The sequence below is a fragment of the Chrysochloris asiatica genome, unplaced genomic scaffold, assembly GCF_000296735.1.
Source record: "Chrysochloris asiatica unplaced genomic scaffold, ChrAsi1.0 scaffold00026, whole genome shotgun sequence".
In the NCBI taxonomy this organism is placed as follows: Eukaryota; Metazoa; Chordata; class Mammalia; order Afrosoricida; family Chrysochloridae; genus Chrysochloris; species Chrysochloris asiatica.
In genome coordinates this window covers 3,567,187-3,587,521 of record NW_006408544.1, presented here as the reverse complement: position 1 = coordinate 3,587,521, position 20,335 = coordinate 3,567,187, and the positions used below count along the sequence as shown (strand labels likewise).

The 20,335-nt window shown below is 54.7% G+C and overlaps 1 protein-coding gene across 2 annotated transcripts in view; it reads right to left on the bottom strand.

The window, feature by feature from the left end:
* Positions 1-2,748: 2,748 nt before the first annotated feature.
* PTPRF (protein tyrosine phosphatase, receptor type, F) overlaps positions 2,749-20,335 on the bottom strand; it is a 72,831-nt gene continuing 55,244 nt past the window's right edge. For both annotated transcript variants that reach the window (XM_006839668.1, XM_006839667.1), the window contains 20 exons: positions 19,874-19,991; positions 19,218-19,796; positions 18,494-18,591; positions 18,042-18,295; positions 17,870-17,963; positions 17,132-17,347; positions 16,660-16,814; positions 14,173-14,288; positions 9,791-9,888; positions 7,123-7,246; positions 6,821-6,996; positions 5,803-5,922; positions 5,433-5,587; positions 5,071-5,356; positions 4,805-4,983; positions 4,461-4,587; positions 4,198-4,323; positions 3,832-3,986; positions 3,616-3,751; positions 2,749-3,196 (listed from right to left, as the gene is read on the bottom strand). In XM_006839668.1, the coding sequence (XP_006839731.1) occupies positions 3,128-3,196; positions 3,616-3,751; positions 3,832-3,986; positions 4,198-4,323; positions 4,461-4,587; positions 4,805-4,983; positions 5,071-5,356; positions 5,433-5,587; positions 5,803-5,922; positions 6,821-6,996; positions 7,123-7,246; positions 9,791-9,888; positions 14,173-14,288; positions 16,660-16,814; positions 17,132-17,347; positions 17,870-17,963; positions 18,042-18,295; positions 18,494-18,591; positions 19,218-19,796; positions 19,874-19,991 (3,381 nt within the window). In that variant the 3' untranslated portion in view covers positions 2,749-3,127. The remainder of the gene's footprint in view (positions 3,197-3,615; positions 3,752-3,831; positions 3,987-4,197; positions 4,324-4,460; positions 4,588-4,804; positions 4,984-5,070; positions 5,357-5,432; positions 5,588-5,802; positions 5,923-6,820; positions 6,997-7,122; positions 7,247-9,790; positions 9,889-14,172; positions 14,289-16,659; positions 16,815-17,131; positions 17,348-17,869; positions 17,964-18,041; positions 18,296-18,493; positions 18,592-19,217; positions 19,797-19,873; positions 19,992-20,335) is intronic.

Here is a 20,335-nt window from a genome sequence, read left to right as displayed (position 1 = left end):
GAGGGGCACATAGTGAAGACTGCCTGATGCAGTTCCTAATGGTGCTTCTAAAGTGAAAATCTGGTATTTATCCCGCACTTCAAAATAGTAGCTCCTTTTTGTCAGCAACTACTTATTCAAAATTAATAATATCAAGAACCATGCAATGATGGCACTGTTTTTCAAAACAGAGAACTATGCCAGGCACTGAACGAAGCCGGGCCTTTCACAATCACTTCAAACTCATTGGTCACATGACCGGGCTCTTCCCAAGCCACCTTCCTAGTCCAGTGTCTTCCCACTCCAGTCTCATTGCAATTTTTAAAAATGTTTCATATGTCCAAGTCTTTGCCCATACTGCTCTCTACATAGGCTGTGCCTTCACCTCGTTGCTAACCCCAGGAAACACCCAGTGCACCCACAGCACCTCTGTATCAGGCTCTGTCCTGACACTCTACAGTTTGAGATTTATTTACAGTTTGATGATTTCTCTCTCTTCTCCCTACTTGTTCTGGGTCCTTCGTTGCCAGAGTTAAGTCTCGTTGACTTAACTCGGGAGTTCTGGGTTTTGACAACATGGTCGGATCTATCTGTGTAGAGGCCTCAAGAGCTCAGTGAGCTGACATTACTTGTGTTCAGGGCTCAGATGGCCAAATGGTTTTTGGTGTCTAGTACCCACATTGCAAAATTTACAAGAGTCCTTCCTAACCAAGGTCCACTGTCAAAGTGGAGGAGTAGAGGGTGAGTCACAGGCCACCATTCCTTTTAGATTGGGGGTGGGGAGGAAATGATGGGAAAAGGGGAATGAAGTGAGGCTCTGGGGTCAGGGTAGTGCCCCAATATGGCATCCTAGCTGCTCAGCCTGGGTGCAGGTCCCAAATGGGGGGCTCTTTATGCATACTGGTAGCTCAAGCTCAGCCCTTGGAGAGAGTCATCAGAGTCTATAAATGCTTTTCAAAGTGAGTAGGCATGCTAGGAACTCACTCTGTCACAAATAGGACCCCAGGCTTTAAGGGAAGGAGGATATGGGGTCTTACAGCTTGTTGTCTCCTTAAAACCCACTGCCAATAAGTTCATTTCAACTCATGGCGGCCCTGTTTCCGAGTAGAGTGGTGCTCTGGAGGATTTTCAATGACTGACTTTTCAGAAGGCCACCCAGTCTTTCTTCCCAGGTGCCTCTGGGTGGACTCGCACCTTCTGGTTAGCAGCCAAGCACTCAACTATCGGCACTACCCTAGGCTTTTTATTGTTGGGTGCTGTTGAGTCAATGCCCACTCATAGCAACCCGTAAGACCGAACTACCCCCCACAGGGTTTTCCTGGTTATCATCTTTAAAAAAGCAAATTACGAGGTCTTTTAGCCTGCGAACTGCTGGATGGCTTTTCATTGCCAGCCTTTCCATTAGCAGCTGAGTGCTTAACTGATGCATCCCCAGGGCTGCTTACTCCTTAACCCAACCCAACGCACTGCCATCTAGTCCATTCCGACTCATAGTGAGCCTATACAAAGTTTATAGGAGCAACAGCCTCGGAGCAGCTTGTGGGTTTCAACTGCTAACCCATCCCTAGATACTGACCTCTAGAGCCCACACACTGATTCTGAAAGAGCCAAGACAGAGGCCTGGTTTGTACGAAATCTGATTATTCAAATTTATTACCATCAAGAATTATGCAATGATGCTGTAGTTTTTCTTTAACAAATAGAAAACAGACTGTGTACAACAGTGAACTCTACAGCACTAGCATCCACAAGGTAAAAATGAATGTTTCATCCAACATTACCAACCCTGGATTGTTGATCTTGACTGACCCCAGCTAGATTTGGCTACAATAGCTATGCCCCCTTTCCCGCCCCCACTGACCTACCTAGATAGTGCTGCCCAGAGGAAGAGGCTCTCTCTCCCTGCCCCTCAGCAAGCCGAGATAATAGGGGTTGATTATAGTACCAGGAAGAGAAGTACAGTAGTCTTGCCACATTGGTTTAGGAGGGCATTTCCACGGAGTGGAAAAGAGCTATTCTCAGGGGCCTTTGAAAACAGCTGCAAACCAGGGAGGGAAGTCATCTGGCCCCAGCTCTGAGGACAGACATGTGCTTCCAGGCCCACTGGCCTGGACCAGAAGGGTCAGCCACGCCCCTGCGGGGCCCTGAGGTGTGCGGGCGTGGCACACCCTGATCTGTGCCAATTGCCTGGGCCATGCGGCCAAGCCCGAACCTCCAAACACGCCATACCATGATGATGGGGGGACGACAGCAAGGCTCTGCGGCTCCAGGACAGAACCCCAGGTGGCCGGGCCTCCCTGCAGAGGCCAGGGGACGCTCCTTTTTTTTTTTTTTTTTTGTTTTTTTTTAACCTTTGCAAACCCGATGGCGATGAGGACTGCCTTGATACGTCTCTGGTTCTGGGCTGTGAACGTCAGACACACACTGGAATAGACGACTGGGGGTGAGTGCTTTCTGTATCTTCCCCGCCCACCACTGTCTGTGGGGCCTAAAAAAGGCTCTAAAGGAAAAGCAAAACGAAAATAGTAATAAAAAAAAGCGTGTTTCCCTGCATCTGGATGAAATAGGATCTTCCTGGAAGGGTTGGAAGAGCAGTGGCCCATCGTCATCTCCTGGGCCCACCATGGAGCCTTTGCTTGGGCTGAGATGGGCCCACACCAAGGAGGCCATGCCCTGTCCTTCCCAATAAGAGCCATACATAAAAAGGATCCACAGTGAACTCAAAAAGGAAACCCAACAAACCGAAACCCAACCCCACAACTAGCCCAATCTGCAGTTAAGGATTTGCAAGGGGACAATCAGAGGGAAAAGGCTAGAATCCCTCAGTCTATTCCACTTAATGTATAAAAAAGGGGACTTGGCCTCCATCATTCCCCACCCCATGAGAAGAAGCATGAGAAACGCGGCAGCGGAACAGAGAGTTTGAAGCGGGCTCGGGTAGGGAGGCAGCCTACCACCCGAGGCCCTGGGGTGTTCTAGACTCTCTGTTTGGTGTGGCAATGTTCCTGAAACGCTGTGATCCCGTGGGCTATGCTCTGCCAGCAACAGCATCCGTGCAGGAGGGCTGGACCATGGTCGGTATGGCTCAGAGGAGCTGGTCCCCTCCGGAGCCCCCTAGTTGGGGCGGCGGAGGAGAAGGGAGCGGTAGTTACGTTGCATAGTGGTCAAAGCTGCCGAGGTACTCCAGGGCTGCACGGTAGCACAGCTGGTACTGGTCCTGCCGAGATAGGACAGGGGCTACTCAGTGTGGGCAGTACCAGTGGGTATACCCATCCTATTACATGGAGGGCATTCAGACTGCTGCAGAGACCAGTTGTTGCCCCAGATGCTGCCCTGAGGGAGGCCTGAGAGAGCCTCAGCAAGCTCATTTCCCCCTGCCCTCTTCTGGGCCCCACAGCTACCTGTAGCTAGTATTCGATCGACATCTCCCCTCCTAGATTGGATACTCTGTATAGGCTGCTAGCTCTAGCCCCTTGCCCAGTAGCTGGGCTCCCTCTGGAGATGCTAAATGAATGGATACATTGTGCTCATCTCTGCTGCCTAGAGCACCTGTGCAATACCAGCTACCTGAGCAAATGCCTGTCTGTGGGTATGTCTAACCGCAGCAGGCAGCCGGGTAGAGGAGGGTGTATGTACCTCTGTCTGCACCATAGCGGGACGCTGTGTGCGCAAGGTCTTCACGGTCTGGAACATGTCGACCACGCCCTCGTAGCGCATCCGCTCTAAGACGATGCTTAGGGTGATGAACACCCCGGTGCGGCCCACGCCAGCGCTGCTCAGGGACAGGGTTGGGTCAGAAGTCCTGCCCACCTGAGGCCCACCCAGACCAGGCCTGCTCAGGGCCAGCCCCACCTGCAATGCACTGTGATAGGCCCGTCCTGCCCGAACTGCTCCTTGGTCTTGTGCACCTGCCCGATGAAATCGATGAAGCCCTCACCAGTCTTGGGAACGCCCTGCTCTGGCCAGTCTGTGAACTGGAACTGTCGAATAGTTCTTGACTGCCCATCCTGGGAAAGGTGGATGTGGGGAGGGGGTTAGGGTTAATATCAAAGGCTGCAGCTCCACCAGGCCGGGGTGAAGTACACTGACAGCCATGCACCCGGGCAGTGTGTTCACACCCCACGCCTGACTTGGGTTCCATGTGGTCAGCCCCTGCTCATGTGTGCTCACACTATCTCACTCAGATGTGCAAACACACACTCTCCCACCAACACTCACCCGGGCATCTGTGACCTTGAACTCACGCAGGATATACTGGGGCATGTTGTATTCAGCCATCGGGTCAACCACAAAGTACTGGTAGCGAGCAGAGCGCTCTGCTGGCCAGTACTGGTGACACTTCTCCTGTGGACGGAAGGCCAGGCCATCACGCTCAGGTGGTGGTAACGGGGTTCTGCAGCTGCGAGGCTGGGGGAGCAGTGACCAGGGCACCCCGCCCCCCGCCCCAAGGGAGAGCTCCTTTGGGGAAGGAATGGGCTCACCCTGCCCATCTCCCGAAGCTTGGTCAGCATGACAATGATGGTGGAATTGTGTTCCCACAGCATGCGCCAGAAGTCCTCAGTGCTCTCCACCAGTGGCCCTTGAGTGGCTATGTAGGCCTTCTGCTGTCTGGTGGTAGACCCAAAACTGTACATGTCAGAGCTGCTGCCGCCCAAGTCTCACCCCCTCGAGTGACCAGTGGTACCACCCCTCCTCCAGCAAGCCCTCACAGCTCGACCCAGCTCACTGTGGTCTTCTGGACTAGCCCATCTCCGCAGTCCCCCAAGCCAGCGAGGCACAGGCTTGGGAACCCATGGGGCATGGTGGGCAGGCACAACGTGCTGACCTATAGCCGTCCAGGAAACTGGCGTTGATGTAGTCAGAGCCCTCTACACCACGAATAGGCTGAAGACACACACGGGTCAGCTCGTACGGCATGATGTTCACCAGGCGGTTCTTGAACTTGTTGCAGGGCAGGTTGGCGCTGATGAAGCGGGACGTGTGGGCCTTGGAACTGGCCAGCAGCTGGTGAGAGCGAGGGGCTGGTCAGGCCCAGCTGCCTGGGGGACCATCCCATGACTGAGTCCAGGCCCGCCCTCCCCAGAGTCACACCTTGAACTCGAGCTCCATGGCAGTGACACTCTCCCCAGGAGGCACTTGGCCCAGCTTCTGGATGTGGGCGTAGAGGTTCCGCGCGGGCACCTCTGTGTGCCCACACGTGGCGGCCTCCAGCAGCGCCTCATGGATGAACACATATTGGTCTTCCGTCTGTACCATGTAGTTCCGCTGGGATCGCATGCACGTCACGTGGCCATAGATGTCGACTGTCTTCTCATGCTTCATCCGCTCCAGCATGGCATCGATGACGATGAAGCAGCCGGTGCGGCCCACACCCGCACTGCAGGACACAGGCTCAGCTGGAGCACAGGCCCACCCACCCCACTCACTCCCTTTAGGGGCACTGTACCCCTCACCTGCAGTGCACCACCATAGGCCCTGCGTCAAGTGGGTTGCAGGCCTTGACACGCCGCAGGAAGGCCAGGATGGGGGTGGGGTACTCAGGGACCCCGTGATCCGGCCAGGCCATGAACTGGAACTGACGTAGCTCCCGCTTCTCACTGGAGCCGCTCTGAGAAGGAACACGAGCAGAAATGGCATGACCAGGAGTCAGCCTGGTACAGACTCAGACCATAGTACCCAGTCTCTGAGGCCAGACCCACTGTCCTCTGGTGGGACTCAGAAAGGACAGCTTGTGCCGCTGTTCCCACACATCCACTCAAGCCACTGACCCGCCCCCACCACACGGGCTCCCCTTTAGCTGCAGCACTGACGGGTGGGGCGAACCTTGTGAAGTGCAAAGGTGCGCACGGTGTAGGTGGCCAGTTCCACTGTGTCCAGCAGGGTCACCTGAATGAGACCATAGGTCTCAGCGCCACGCACCGGCCAGTACTGGTCACATTTCACCTGCAGCAGAGGACAAGAAGTGCAAGGGAGGGGTGATGATGTTTAGATGGGGCTCCGAGGCTCAGTCAGGAAGGGGCCCAGGGCTAGAAGCTGGGAACAGGGCGTAAGACAGGGGGGTAGCCTACCTGGCGACAAGGCCCCAACGCTGAACTTGTAGATCCAGTGTCCCCCTCCCCACAAACACGCCACATCGGTCCTTGCACTCCGTTCCCACCCCTGCCCTAGCTGGTGGAAATGAGGGCCATAATTGAAAATTATTTATTCATGACCACATTGCACTAGGCACGTTTTCTGCCAAATTTACCCATAACGTTTATGCGCCATTTTCAAGCTCTGTAAATTTTACGTTCCAGTCAATGCTTTGCAGTGCAGAAGCAGATAACAGCAGTTCTTCCCACTAATTAACTTAGGAGATGTGTTAGCACCCCAGGAACATCAGCATCTGGGGAACATGCGAACATCCGGGAACATGCCAGCAACTAAGTAACATATTAACATTCCCAGAAAATGGTAGCAGCTGGCAAAACATACTACCATCCTAGGAGCTCACCAGCATCTGGGGAACACGCTAACATCCCAGTGTCCGGGGAACATGTTATCACACCAATAACATTCTAGCTTCTGGGGAACGTGCTAAAACTCCAGCAACATTCCAGTGTCGGGGGACTACGTTATTACACTAGTAATATTCTAGCTTCTGGGGAACATGCTAACACCAGAAACATCCCATTGTCTGGGGAATATGTTACTACATCAATAGCATTCTAGCTTCTGGGGAACACGCTAACACCTCAGAAAAACAATAGCGTTCAGAGAACACCCTGACGAATCCCTTTGCCCCGGGACACCCAGAGTATGAGGACCTCTCACCCCTCCTAGCAGAGCCTGGCAGTCTTACCCGGGACTTCTCCTCCAGCCGCGTCATCATGACCACAGTAGCTGTACGCTGTTCCCACACCATCCGCCAGAAGTCACCCATGGTTTCGGGCAGTGGCCCCTGGGTGGCAATGTAGGCATTCTGCTTGCGGTAGCCATCGATGTAGTTGGCATTGATGTAGTCACTTCCGGGGACCCCTGTGGATGGCAAGGGACACTGGAGCGCATTATCCCAGGGCCCCCAGCTCGGCCCGCCACCCCTCAGTGGACCCCTGGGACTTGCAGGTCTCTTCTGTAGAACAGAATGCCACCTAGCTGGCTCACCATCGATGGAGGTGAGGATGACTCGAGAGTGGTCGTAGGCAATGACATTTGCGTAGCGGTTCTTGGGCTTGTTCACCTCCAGGTTGGAATTCTCCCATGTGAACTGCTGTCCAGGATCAATGGACTGCAGGGGAGAAGAGGGACAGGAGGCACGGGGTCAGAGCTGAGCTCCTCCAGTTTCCCCTCCCTGGAGGGCCTGGCTTTCCAGGTGTTGCACATGTCCGGATTTGGTCCCTCCGGCCACAGCCAGCCTCTCTGCCCTGTTGTCGGTAAAGAGTGACCACGACCTCCTTGGTCAGCCATGGGGCCCAGAGACTACTGCACCTTGAATTCCTGTCAGGATGGTGATGGACCATGGGCTCTTGGACCATGGGATCAAATCCTCTTGCCCAATAGAGGGGTCTGGGTTAAGATGGGTGCGGGGCAAAGGTCCCTCAAGCCCTACACCCCAGGAATGAAGAGCAGAGCACAGCAGAAGCAAAGGCAGCAGCTCTGCAGCCCCAGACACTGCAGTACCTCCTGGTGTCCCTTCCCTGTCTTGTTAAACCAGCCCTTACCACGGCAGGACATAGAACTCCTCCAGAGCCCATCCAGGGTCCTCTGCTTTTCTCACTGGACAGCCTTTCCCGGTGACCTTGTTTGCTCCCAGGATTTTGATAGCTGTGTGCTGGCGCTGAAGGCCCCTCTCCTGAGTTCTGAATACCCTCCAGTCCCCGGACAGCTCCACTGGGCCTTTCATCTCAAGCCTTCCAAAGCTGAGCTTGTCAGCTTCCCAATCCCGCTTCCTCTCCTGCAGGGACACCACTCAGTGTCCACCCACCCAGAAGGCCAGGCCAGAACCTACCAGGTGGCCTCAATAACCCATCAGTCACCAAGTCCTGGTGTTTCAGAATGTCCACCGGCCACTCACCCGTGAGAAGGGGCTTTGTTAGAGACGGAGATTAAAAAAAGCCAAGACTCCCTCTCAGAACAGCATGTGGATGTTTGCCTTGTCCACCGCTGCTTCTCAGCTCCACACGCAGGCCCGGCCCACATTCCCCGTCATTAAGTGATGGACAGATGGTTTGACACCATTTGGTTGCCCCAACCAGCTGTCAGGTCCAGGCCACCTCAGCTCCAGGCCACCTCAGCTCCCTGTTCCTTTCCTCTGGCCCTCCTTCGGCTCCCTCTTTGTCCGGCAGTCCCATCAACCCTTCTCAAAAGAAGAGCTTCAGAGTAATTTCCCGTTGAAATATCTCCATGATGACTGACTGTCTCAGATAAGAACAACAATGGTGTTGTTGTTATATGCTGTGGAGTCGGTTCTGACCCATAGCGACCCTGTACAGGGTTTCTGAGGCTGTAAATCTTTATGGGAGCAGAAAGCCTCATCTTTCTCCCGCGGAACAGCTGGTAGTTTCGAACTGCTAACCTTAAGGTTCACAGCCCGATTCATAACCACTACGCTACCAGAGCTCCTTAAGAAAAACAACAATAGCTAAGTCTTAATGAGCACCTACTAGGTGCCTGGCCCTACTCAAAGCATTTTGCGTGTATTCTCTAATGGAATCCTCTCATGAGGTAAGGGTCTACCATCATTCTTTGTATAGATGAATACAACCTAAAGTTCTCAACATAGCACATGGTGTCCTCAGACCTGGGCGCCAGCCTTATGACTCTCCAGAGGACCAGTGCCCCTGATTCTCTGAGACCCACCAGCATACCCCACCCCTCCTCCTGCTTCAGTGCTGCTGGCCTACCTCCGTCCATGTATTGTCGCAGTCACATACTCCACGCGAACAACCTGCCTGCAGGTGTGTCACCTCATGGGCACGTCAGGGGTGGAGGTGACATTTAGGTATGTACCCTCAGCACAGGGCACGACACACGGTTAAGTGCTAAAGAAATGTGTGTGGATGGCTGAACGTAACGACGATAGAGCAGCAGGATCTTGGCATGGGAAAGCCCATGGCAGGCCTGAGTGGCTTCTTGGAAGAGGGTATTGTCTGGACAGCTCAGAGATGTAGGTAGAAGACGGACGGGAGAAATACTATGAGCAAAGGCTGCCAGGAGCCTAGTCAGTGGGCTGTGACAGTTCCTCTGAAGGACACAGGACTGGTTGAGCCAGGCAGAACACCATGCCAGACACAGAGATGAAGGTAGAGCCCAGCCTGCAAACTTCATTATCCTCACAGCACAGCCTTGTGCAAAGCTGGGCCCCAGTGAGAGTTCTACAGTGGAACCAGCATGGTCTCCTCACAGCAGACATGGTCATTAGCTTGTCTGTCAAGCTCAAGTTCTTATTTGGGCTGGAACCTACTTGGCTCACAGCCCTTCCTTGGAAGGGGAATTCTGGTCCTCAGTGGCCTCCAAACACAACTGAGGGGAGACATCTGACTAGGAGGGGCGCCACCAGCCCATCAATTAGTGATTGCGGGATGACCGTGCCAGGCCAGTGTGAGGAATTAGGACAGAGCAGTGGATGAGGAAGACACCACACAGGTACTATCTATCATCCTCTTCTCTAACACGACAATGCCTCAGTGAGGTGCCCCAGCTGTGGGTGGGATGGAAGCCCTCAGAGCCCAGGTTGATCAGGCACAGCTCTCAAAGGCTACAGAGAGCTGAGCATGTGTAAGAAGGGTCCTGGCCTGGCCCCCTGCTCATAAAATTCGACTCCCCATCTCACCTCATACTCCTGGGAGAACTTGAGGCCATCGTTGGCTTTGAGGCGCTCGATGTTGTCGGCCAAGTCAGTGATGGGGATGGGCGGGTGGTCTCGCATACCTGGGGAGGATGGGGCACACATGGGTGGAGTTAGCCTGCAGTCTGAGGAGGGTGGCAGAGCCAACCCCAATGCATGTATGTGCACATGTGAACACGTGTGACCATGGAGCACTGGTGGCATGGAGACAGCAGCACATGCGGCGACAGGGGTGGCGGGACACACGATGGCTGAAGGGTGAGGAGTGCTCAGAGGGGAGTGTGTGTTGTGAGGATGTGGCACCGAGTCAGGGCACCAGGGCCCACCTGGTGGGCACAGCATAGCAGGGACCAGAGGTTTCCTCCCTCTCAAGCTGAGGCAGGATGGGAGCTGATTCCCTGGCACTCTGTGGGAGGGGGGGCCCCCTCCAGCCCCTCAGTGGCACCAGTGGCCCTGAGAGAGTCTCGGTAAAATCGTGGTCCCAGGCCCCACAGTGTGGATGGCGTCTTCATGACAGAGACCATGGAGAGGAGGAGGGAAGTGAGAGACAGAGACAAGGGGCAGGAAGCCCGGAGGAGAAAGACGCAGAGAGAACCAACAGCAGTGAGGGAAGCAAGTTGGGGAGACAGTAGGACATTGAGGAGGAGAGAGGGCAGCGGGGAGATTTCAAGGAAGGAGGGACAAGGGAGTGAAAAGAAGTAGAGGTGTGGACACACACATAAAAGCCAAAGTATCCCCCAAACATGGGAACTTTGAAAACTAACTTGAGATATTCGGGCAACTGGGGGCACTGGAACCTGCAGAGAAAAACAAAACAAAATACAACAACGGAGCAAGAGAAGAGAGCTTTGTTATCAGATAAAGTATGTGTGCGTGGAGTAAGGTGGGGGAGAGAGCTGAGAAGGCTCACGAAGGGCTGGCAGAGGAAGGGGACATGCAGGGCTTGGGACTGCAGGACTGGCCCTATCCCCCAGCCCTTTCTACCTCCCCAACAACATAGCTGAATGACACCCTCCAGAGAGGAGTGATCCCACCCTCATGTGTATGACACACAACAAGGTCCGAGCCAATCCCTGACTCTTCTGCTATCAACTCTGGCCTCGACTACTTTAGAATGATTTGGTAAAAAGGAATTGCTTCCAAGTGGCAAGACATCAAGCAATCAATCACCTTTAATGGGCATATACAAGCTAACTGGACTATTTCAGCTCTTTTGTGGATTTAACATAATTCAGAATAAAAATTAAATTATAAAAGAAAACAAAAACAAGGCTCCCTCTTCCCAAAAGTTTGCTAGACTTAAAAATACAGAAACCGTCTGCTGGGAGAATCTTGCCAGCCCCATTGTCCCTCCTTTTGTCCCCTCTGTTTCCTGGTACACTGAGGGTTCTGGGGGTGGCCGGCAGATGTGGACTCTTCCAGGTGCTCCTGCCACCCGGGCCGTCCATGGCCATAGGGATGCCTCTTCTCTCTGCCAGTGGACACTGAGTTCTTTGATGGCTGCATTTGTAGAGTTATCTACACCATGTCCTTCCTCTGACCCTGGGGGTCCTGTCCCCCCCACGTCCTCCTCCTTTCACACGTGACCTTTACCAACCCCCAAGGTCTCTAGCTACCAGCTCTGCTCTTTGTCTCCCAACACTGTCATCCTCTGCCCACGTCTTCACTTCTTTCCCAACCATCCTGCACATTGAGTGACCACTGATCCATCTGACTCCAGCTCCCCCTGCCCCCAGCTGCAGAGATTCCAAAGGTCATCCCCTAGGTGCTAACATTGCTTGGCACCCATATCCAGGCCACCACCCGCACCCAGGGCACTTTTCTCAGATGCTCTGAGCACTTCCTTCTTAGCTGAGAAAAACCTGGGGCCAGCAGGTAGGAACACCAGTCACAGGTTGCCTTTCTCACCAACGACTCCATCTGCCTCCTGTCCCACCGTGGCCAAGAATCTGCTCCCAGGTTCAACCACACCCCAGCCTCCAAGGAGTTGATTCACCAGCCAGCATCCTCATCCTCCAGCCTCGGATGCCCCTGACTACTGTCCATACACAATTCCCACTTTGAAAAAAGAATGGCTTTCTTGTTCCCTGACCATGGCACCATCCACACTGTGCCCCTGACGGAGGCAGCTCCAGACTTCGCACCACATTACTTCTTGACCCATAGGAGCGTTCTGCCCAAGACTTGCCCACCACCTGCCAAAGCCAATGTCTTTCTTAAGTAGTTTCCCTGCTGTCAGAAATCACTGGTTTGTGTGGCTCTGCCCTGCCTTGGCATCAGGAATATTACACTTTTCTCTTCCTCTGGTTGCTCCTTCTCAGTCTTCTTGGCTGTTCTTCACTCATTCTTCTTGACAATCTCCCCTCTTTCCCTTTTCCAGCCTTTTATCTTCTTATCCTTGCCCTCTCCTGGGGAAAGCCCATCTAGTCTCAAGCTTAGAGCACCACCTGTCACACGGTGCCTTCCACACTGTGGTTTCAGCCAGGTGTCAGGGAAGGGTTTCTGACACAGACCTGGCCGCGCCTGGATGCCCCTACCCTGGCACCTCAGATTTTCCCACCCCATCCTGTCAAAGGGCAGGCAATACTGCTGCTTCCTTAGCGGCCCCCTGCCCCCCACACCTCCCCTTCAGGTTCTGAGCCTGCCCTCCCCTCCCTCTCCAGGGTACCATCCTTGTTCACATTCTTGGTGGTCTTCTAAGTAAGTCTACCAGTTCTTTCTCCTCCATCCAGTCTCCACACAGAAGTCACAGTGGGGTTTTAAAATTGATTCCCTTTCCAAAGACTCTTCAACGCCTCCTGGGTACTCTCAAGATGGAGCCCACACCTCAACCTTGCACACAAGGTTCTGTAGCTAAGACTTTGCAGAACCTTCTGTCTCATTTCCTGGTTTGCAACTCGAATGATGCAGAAACACCAGGTACTTACAATCTGATGCCCACAAGAGGCCTGTGAGCAACTGTGGTTGCTCTTTCCACCAAAGAAAGCTCCCTTTCCTCTTCTCATTGCCTGGCTTGGGATCCCTTCCAGGGGCTGTCTCTCCTCTCAGTCCTCACTATCTCACTGCTGGTCTATCTGGTCATGCTGGGTGGTAACTGACACCCAGATTGGCCTGGCTCCCGCTCTCTCTCTTGCTCTTTCTCTCAGTGACTGCTTGCCCTTGGAACACAGCCACCATACTGTGAGGAAGCCCAAAGCACATGAAGAGGCTCCTAGCTGATTCTCTAACAACCCTGGACCTGGCAATGAATGAGTCTATAGAATTCCAAGTCAGCAGAATCCCCATACAGGGCCATACCACCACAGTTCTGGCTCTGCAGATACGCAGTCTCTGCTACATCTACTTAACTTTGCCCTCTGGAGCGTGGAAGTCACCACTGGTTTTACAGAAACGACTGAGCATGGATCTGTTCCAATAAAACTTTACTTAGAAAAACAGGTGGTGGGCCATTATTTGGCTCATGGGCCAGTTTGCCAACCACTGTTTTAAATGATTCTAGCACCAAGCCTTCTAGTCTCCAGCTGGGGGCCCAGACATTCTAGACCAGACACAAGCTGTTCCTGTTGTGGCCCTGTCTGCATTTCTGACTCACAAAATCCATGAGAGATCATAAACAATGATTATCTCAAGCCATCAAGTCCTGGGGTAGTTGAATATCCAGCCATTGCTCACGTACGAACCCGTGGTAAGCGTGTGTCAGCTCACACCTTCATTCAGTTGTTTGCGCACCCACTTCACAGGCCTTTAGCAAGAACCCACCATGTGCCAAATACAAGGGACAGGGACATTAACAAGACACCATTCCTAGTGCCACAGTGCTCCAAGACTACAATCCAGGTGCTCCCAGCCCAGTGTAAGAGGAAGCTCTGTATTTGGGGCCTGGGTCAGTACGGGAAGCTTCTCCTGGGAGAGGCCTGCTGTTTGCTGCAGGCAGGGAAACAATGACCTTTCACGCCACATAGTCCGGCTGAAGACATTGTCAAGACATTGAAGACAAAGCCCTGTACCAAATGCGCACCCCCCACCACCACCCCCAATGTGTCTGGTGGGGCAACTCCCACTGCAAACACCCTAAACACCATTCCATTCCATGGAGAGGGACCAGGTGCAGGCATAGACACTGCCTACCCTCCCATGAAGGAGGTGTGGACCCTGGGGTCCTTAGCCCATACCCAGAGGCCTTGAACAAACATCAGACAAGGGCCAAGAAGCTGTGTGTCTTCTGACACTGAAACTGCAGATACCAGTGATAAACAGAAGGGTCAAAGGAGAAAGAGGAGCAGGAGATGGAGGCCTGAAGCCCAGGGCCACCAGTAGAGACTCCAGGGGCTGCGGCTGGGGGACAGTGGGCTATGGTGCTGCCCTACCTGGAGTCTGGTAGTTGAGCCTCCTCATCTCCACGGGATCGGAGGAATGGGCCAGCAAAGAATCCTTCAGCCCAATTGACTGCTCGTCCTTTGAGGATGGGGAGTGGGTCCTTTTCCTAAAGAGGCAGAAGGGAGGTTGGTGAGACCCTGAGGTCCAAGTGCAGGACAGCGATGCATGGAGTAGCTGGATGCCACAGACCCCCATGTCCATGACTCTACCCACCTCCCTCACCTTATCCTAGGGTGCCAGGGGCAGAGCAGTCTCAACATGAGAGAACACAGGGTAGGGGTGGGGAGGAGAGAGAGCAAGGCGGTGTAGCAAGGGAGGAAGGGGTCACAGAGGCTAGGCAGTGGTTGTCAACTCTCAGACCACCACAGGTGGGGCAGCAGAAGCCACCAGGAGTAAACATGCACATGACACAAAATACGCAAACATCACAGGGGCTGGGTCCCAGCTGTCTGGCCACCGGGGTTTCAGTAAATGACCAGAGTAGCAGGGGGGGGACGGGGAAGGCTTCACGCTAGCTGGGCAGAGTCCTCCTTTGCTGGCCTCAGCTCCCCTGTCTACAGCAGGTCAGACAAATATTGGGGCCCTTATGCTCTGTGCACAGCGGAATCGCTTCCCTGCTGCTCTGCTGTAACTGCTCTTTGCATGTATGCACAACTCTACCCCTGAAGCCCCGAGGGACCTTCTTAGAGGACAACTGAGGAAGGTCCCAGTAAGCTCATTTAGTCTGTCACTAGACAAAGGGGCTGAAATCTGCATTATGCCTGTGCCCCCAAGGAGCAACCCTTATGGAGGGCACGGCATCACATGGGCAAGATGAAGACAAGGTGTGCCCCTCACTCCAGTGAGGACTCAGTCCCAGCCAGGATCCAGCTGAGCTGACCTGGACAGTTAGCTGCTTAAAGCCACAAGCCAGGTGGCTTTCAGTAGAAGTACCGTCCCTCCCTGCTGAGCCCAAAATGTGCCAAGGGAGACGTGAAGGGGGCGTGTGAAGAGAGAAGGAATGACTCCTACCTTTCTCGTTTACTAGGTCCCGAAAGACAAGCAAGGACAGAAGAAAGGAACGGTCATTGTTTCCGTCAAGCACTCAGGCCCTCTCATTACACGGGGACATTAAAACCGCAAACACCCACTGCCGGTGGATGAGTCGATTCCGACTCACAGCCACCCCACTGTTCCTTAGGGCTTCCAAAACTGTAAATCAACACAGCAGCAGAGAGCCTCATCTGTCTCTTGTTGAGTAGCTGGTTGGTTCAGACTGTGAACTTTCTGGTTAGCAGTCCAATTCTTACACCACGGTGCCACCAGGGTACCTTATGGGAATGTTGAGCACCTGTATATGGCAGCAGGTGACAGTCATAATGAGAGGGCTTGCCCTCCCCTAGGCGCCAGGACCAGGAGAGGAGTGGGAAGGCGTTTTGAGTGGGTGTGGTGGGCATGCCTCAGGACCACTCACAGGCCTCCATGCCAGGGCTGGACAGAGCTGGGACACAGGACACAGGAACTCATACACAGAGATGTAGTCAGACACATGAACAGCACGCATCCACCTGACACGTTAGATGACATGCCTCCCATGTCAGGGGCTGGAGATAACAGACCTAGACGTTTCTGTGAAGCATCTGAAGCAAGAAAAGGATGGAAGGGGATGGAGAGGGAAGCCTCATGGGGCTGCCTTGAGCTGAGTCTTGAAGGCTGAGGTGGCGAGTGCCAGGTAGGCAGGGACACGGTGAGCCACAGAGCAGGAGTACACAGCCCCAGCCCAGTCCCTGCATATAGCACAGTGTGATGTAGCCAGGTGGGGGCAGGGCCAGACTGACCAGACCCTTGGTGGGTAAACTAAAGAATCTTCATCTTGGGCGCCACCAAAAGGTTTTAAACGGAGAGTAACAAAATTAAATCAACTGCAGTGACCTAAGCAAGGACTCAGACGCGTAGACAGGGCTGTGTGGGAGCCCACCACAACGGGAGGAGGGTACATTTCAGAAATATTCAGGTTAAAACTCATGGAAGACTGGGTGCATGGGGAGAGGGAGGTGGATGGGCCTCATCTGTTGTGAAAGGGAGCAGGGTTGAGGAGGACTGCAGGGAGGGTGAGGGTATTGAGTGTCCACGGGCAGGTGGGCTGGACAGGGCCTGGACCTCTCTAGGAGTCATCTAGGAACGGTGGCAGAAGAAAGTAGAGAACAGGAGATACTGTCTTGGAGCTGAAGAGGAAGACAGACACACTCACATCAGCTTAAACGCAGACAGCCCGCCAGCCCAGAATGCTCACAGAAAAGTGTGCCCTGTGAAGCTCCTCCGCAGATCCGGGTGAGCACACACAGAGGCCGCTCACCCAGACAGATGTGTGTGTACAGGCGCAAGTACACAAACGTGTGTGTACACGCACTGCTTCTGGCCCTCCTGGCTTTTCGCTCAACCCAGGGCAGGGGCTGGGCCAGCTAGGTGTGCCCTGGAGTCCTGGGCCCAGCACTCACCTCTTAAACAAGAGAATGGCGATGACAATGAGGATGATGAGGATGACTGCCAGGACTGGGCCTGTCACCCACAGCATCTCAGGTTCCTCCTGCTGCTGGGCGGGTGTCACTTGGACCACGATCTCATCCGAGTAGGGGCTGCAGGCATAGCGCTTCTGTGGTCCAGCGGAAGAAGAGTGCAGGCTGTGAGCTCGGCATGAGACTCTCCACCACCCGCCTTCCAACCCTGGAGAAACGGCTCTGGGATTGGGTGATCCTAATGAGTTAACCTACATCTGGTCTGTCGGACTGGGTGCTGGGAAACAAATGATCCCTGCCCTCCTGGGTCCTGGGATCGTTAGTGCAGGTCTGGGGTCTCTGAGGCGGACCTGGGCTTGGGGTCAGGCCAGGGGCATTGAGGTTGCTGAACTAACTAAACCCACCAGGTGCCTGGGGTGTCGGGGTGCTGAGCACTAAGGCAGCTTAGGCAAACCTGGTCCACAGGCTCCTTCAGAGAGGCAAGCACAAAGCACTGGTAGCTCAAGTCTGGAGACAGGGGCCGATTATAGAAGCCCTGGTAGCTCTTCTTGTCTCCCAGGGTGAAGGTCTCCGGGAGCACCTCCACCTGAGCAGCTACGTATGGCTTCAGCCGCTCTGACTGCCGTTTCCGCCGCCGCTGCCCGCCACCCTGCTCGATGGCTTCCAGGAGCTGCCAAGAGGAGCACAGGAATCAGGACAGGCCTCTGAGCAGCTCATTGCCCTGGCAGAATAAACGCTGGACTCGGTAAACCCAACACACAGCTCCCCCATCCCAATGAACGGCCTTGTGGGTGATGTGCCCCTCATTCTCACAGAGAGCGATTATCCATGCTGGCAGTGAGAATAGGATAGAAAGACTTCAAATATTCTAGGGGTCATACAAGGCTGTAGGGCCCCCTTTGCAGCTTCTAGATCCAAGGGGCTCCAAAAATCTAGGATCCTCTAGACCCACAGAGATTGCTCTGTGATGTCTACCCAGGGGAATCTCAGCAGACACCCCCAGGGGATTGTTGGTAAGCCTTGGAGGAATTCTAACAAAACACCCAGAGGGCTCTCTGCCAATTCTCTCCTTGGGGCCACCTTGGAATCTCCGTCTTCGGAGAGGGGGTCAGGTTGCCAGCCAAGAAACTGACGGGAGTATAAGCATGTATTCTGAGAGCCACCAGGACTGCCTCGGCACCTCCCCTGGTACCTCGTCCAACTCCAGCTCCTCGGGTGTATTCCAACGTGGTGCCAGCATGCTCCCGCCCACGCGGTCAATGGGCACCACCACGACATAGAACCACCTGGGTGAGGCAGAACACGAATTAGGACCGCCATCACCCAGCCCCACTCCTTCCCACCTGAGGGCCGTGTCTGCACACCTGACCAGCGAGGGCTCCTGCACTGGGGGCATGGAGAGAGTGAAGCGGCCCTCCTCAATGTAGGCCGAGGTAGGCAGCGGCTTGTGTGGCAGGAGGTCAGGGGCCGTGCGGATGGATACAAGGTGCTGTAGGCCCCCTGCGCTGCTGCCCCGGTTCATCAGCACAAACGAGTACTCTGTATTGGGCTGCAGGTCAGCAATCAGCTTCCGCATTGAGTGCCCATCCACCTCCACGCTCTGCCCATTGTAGAGAATCTGCAGGGGGTGGGGTGGGGTGACAGGGCCGTGAGGTTCCCCACCACAAACCTACAGGGCAGAACACGCACACACGTGCACACCCTAAACCAGAACCCTGCCTCACAAACATGCATGAGTGTGGGTGGGAATTGGGATGACCGCACACAGCAGGCCCACCGCATGTGCTGGAATCTGCTGCGGCTGGCCCTCACCCACCTTGAAGGGTACGGCAGACTTGTAGGAGTCGGGGATCTCCCAGCTGAGCAGCACAGACGTCTTCATTGCTGCCGCTACACGGAAGTTCTTGGCAAACACTGTGGAGGCATACGGAGGGAGTCAGCTCTGGCTGGGTAGGCTGGATGGGATCCCCACCAGCAGACACTGGATGGGGGTGGGGGTTTCAGGAATGGCTGCAGAGTCCCCAGCATCCCCACTCCCAGCCAGCTTCCTGTCACAGCTCAACTCCCAGCCCCAACTCTCCCATATAGTGTGCACAGGACAGAGCAGGGTGACAATGCTGCAGGTCCACATTAGGATCTCCTACAGGGGAGTGAAGCACAGACACCGGCCCAGAGGCCCCAGGAGAATGGGGCCCACACCAGAGTAAAGTGGAGGGTGGAGCTTCTCCACTAGAGGTCAGTGGGTCACGGGAAGTTAGTGCGGCTCACGCGAGAATGGCGACGCGGTCAAAAGAGATCAGTGGATCACACGGTCACAAGAGATTGGAGGGTCACACAGCAGAGGTCAGTGGGTCAAGAATAGCAGAGGTCAGAGGTCAGGCACCCAAGAACGTGATGCCACTTATTACAGGTTAGTGGGTCACGGTTGTGAGAGATCGGAGGGTCACACACCAGAAGCTGGTAGATCCCAGTCATCAGAGGTCAGAGAGTGAAGGAGAGCAGAGGTCCCCAGGAGCAGCCGCGTGTGAACAAGCACACACCTTGCTCCATAGGCATGGTCCGCGACTGGATACTGGGGCTCAGCGGGCCAGCGCCTTTGCTGGTGCGAGCGCGGACCTTGACGTCGTAAGTGGTGTCCGGTTTGAGGCCAGAGAGTGTGAGGCGGGTGTCTGTGGTGACGTTCTGCAGCTCCCGCTGGCTGTTGATGTCCCGGTACACTACGGTGTAGTTGGTGATGCGCCCATTCCTTTCGGCCAGCACTGGGGGCTCCCAGGCCAGGTCCGTGGATGACGTGGTCAGCCCGGTCACGTGCAGGTTTTGGGGAAAGCCACTAGGCACATCCTCGGGGGTTGTGATTTCTTTCTCAAACTCCTCGCCTAAGCCAGCCCGGTTCTTGGCGGCCAGCTGGAAGATGTAGGTGGCACCTTTGTGCAAGCTGGTCACCGTAAAGTGCTGGTCGTCCTTGCCAAAGTCTATTGTGGTGGGCCGGGCCTCGTCCGCCCGACGGTACTGCAGCCGATAGCCAAGGAGCTCGCCGGGCAGCTCTTTGGGTGGGTGCCACTGGAGCAGAGCCGTGTTCATGGCTGTGGTGCTGACCATCATGGTGGGTCGGCCTGGGACTGAACAACCACGCATAGGGCTCTGGTGCTGCCCGCCTCGCTGCCCGCCCCCTGCTGTCCCTGACCCCTCCACTCACCTGCTCCTGTCGTTGTGACAACTTTGGGCTTGCTTCGGGCACCATCCCCCTTGGTGGTGTATGCGGCCACAGTGATAGAGTAGGTGGTCTCTGGGGTCAGGCTACTGATGGTGGTTTCCTGTTGAGGGAGGACAAGGGGAGACCATGTCTGCCACCTCAGAAGCCCAGCCTTGGGGAGCCCCCAAGGTACACACAACCTGGAAGTGAGGGCCGCACCATGGCAGATTCTGTGGGATGTGTGCCCATGAGGACCCGCCCATCCCAGGAGCTATACACCTGAGGTAGGTAACTCATTCTGTCTTTTGGGCAGTAACAAAATGCCAACAGTTTCCTTCAGCCTACTGTGTGTGACTGTATTCTCATGGGATGGGTGCACGCAGGCACATACGGGGCACAGTAACTTGCACACACACAATCACTTGCTCCTGGCATGCACAAGCAGACACAGGTCATGGCTTCTCC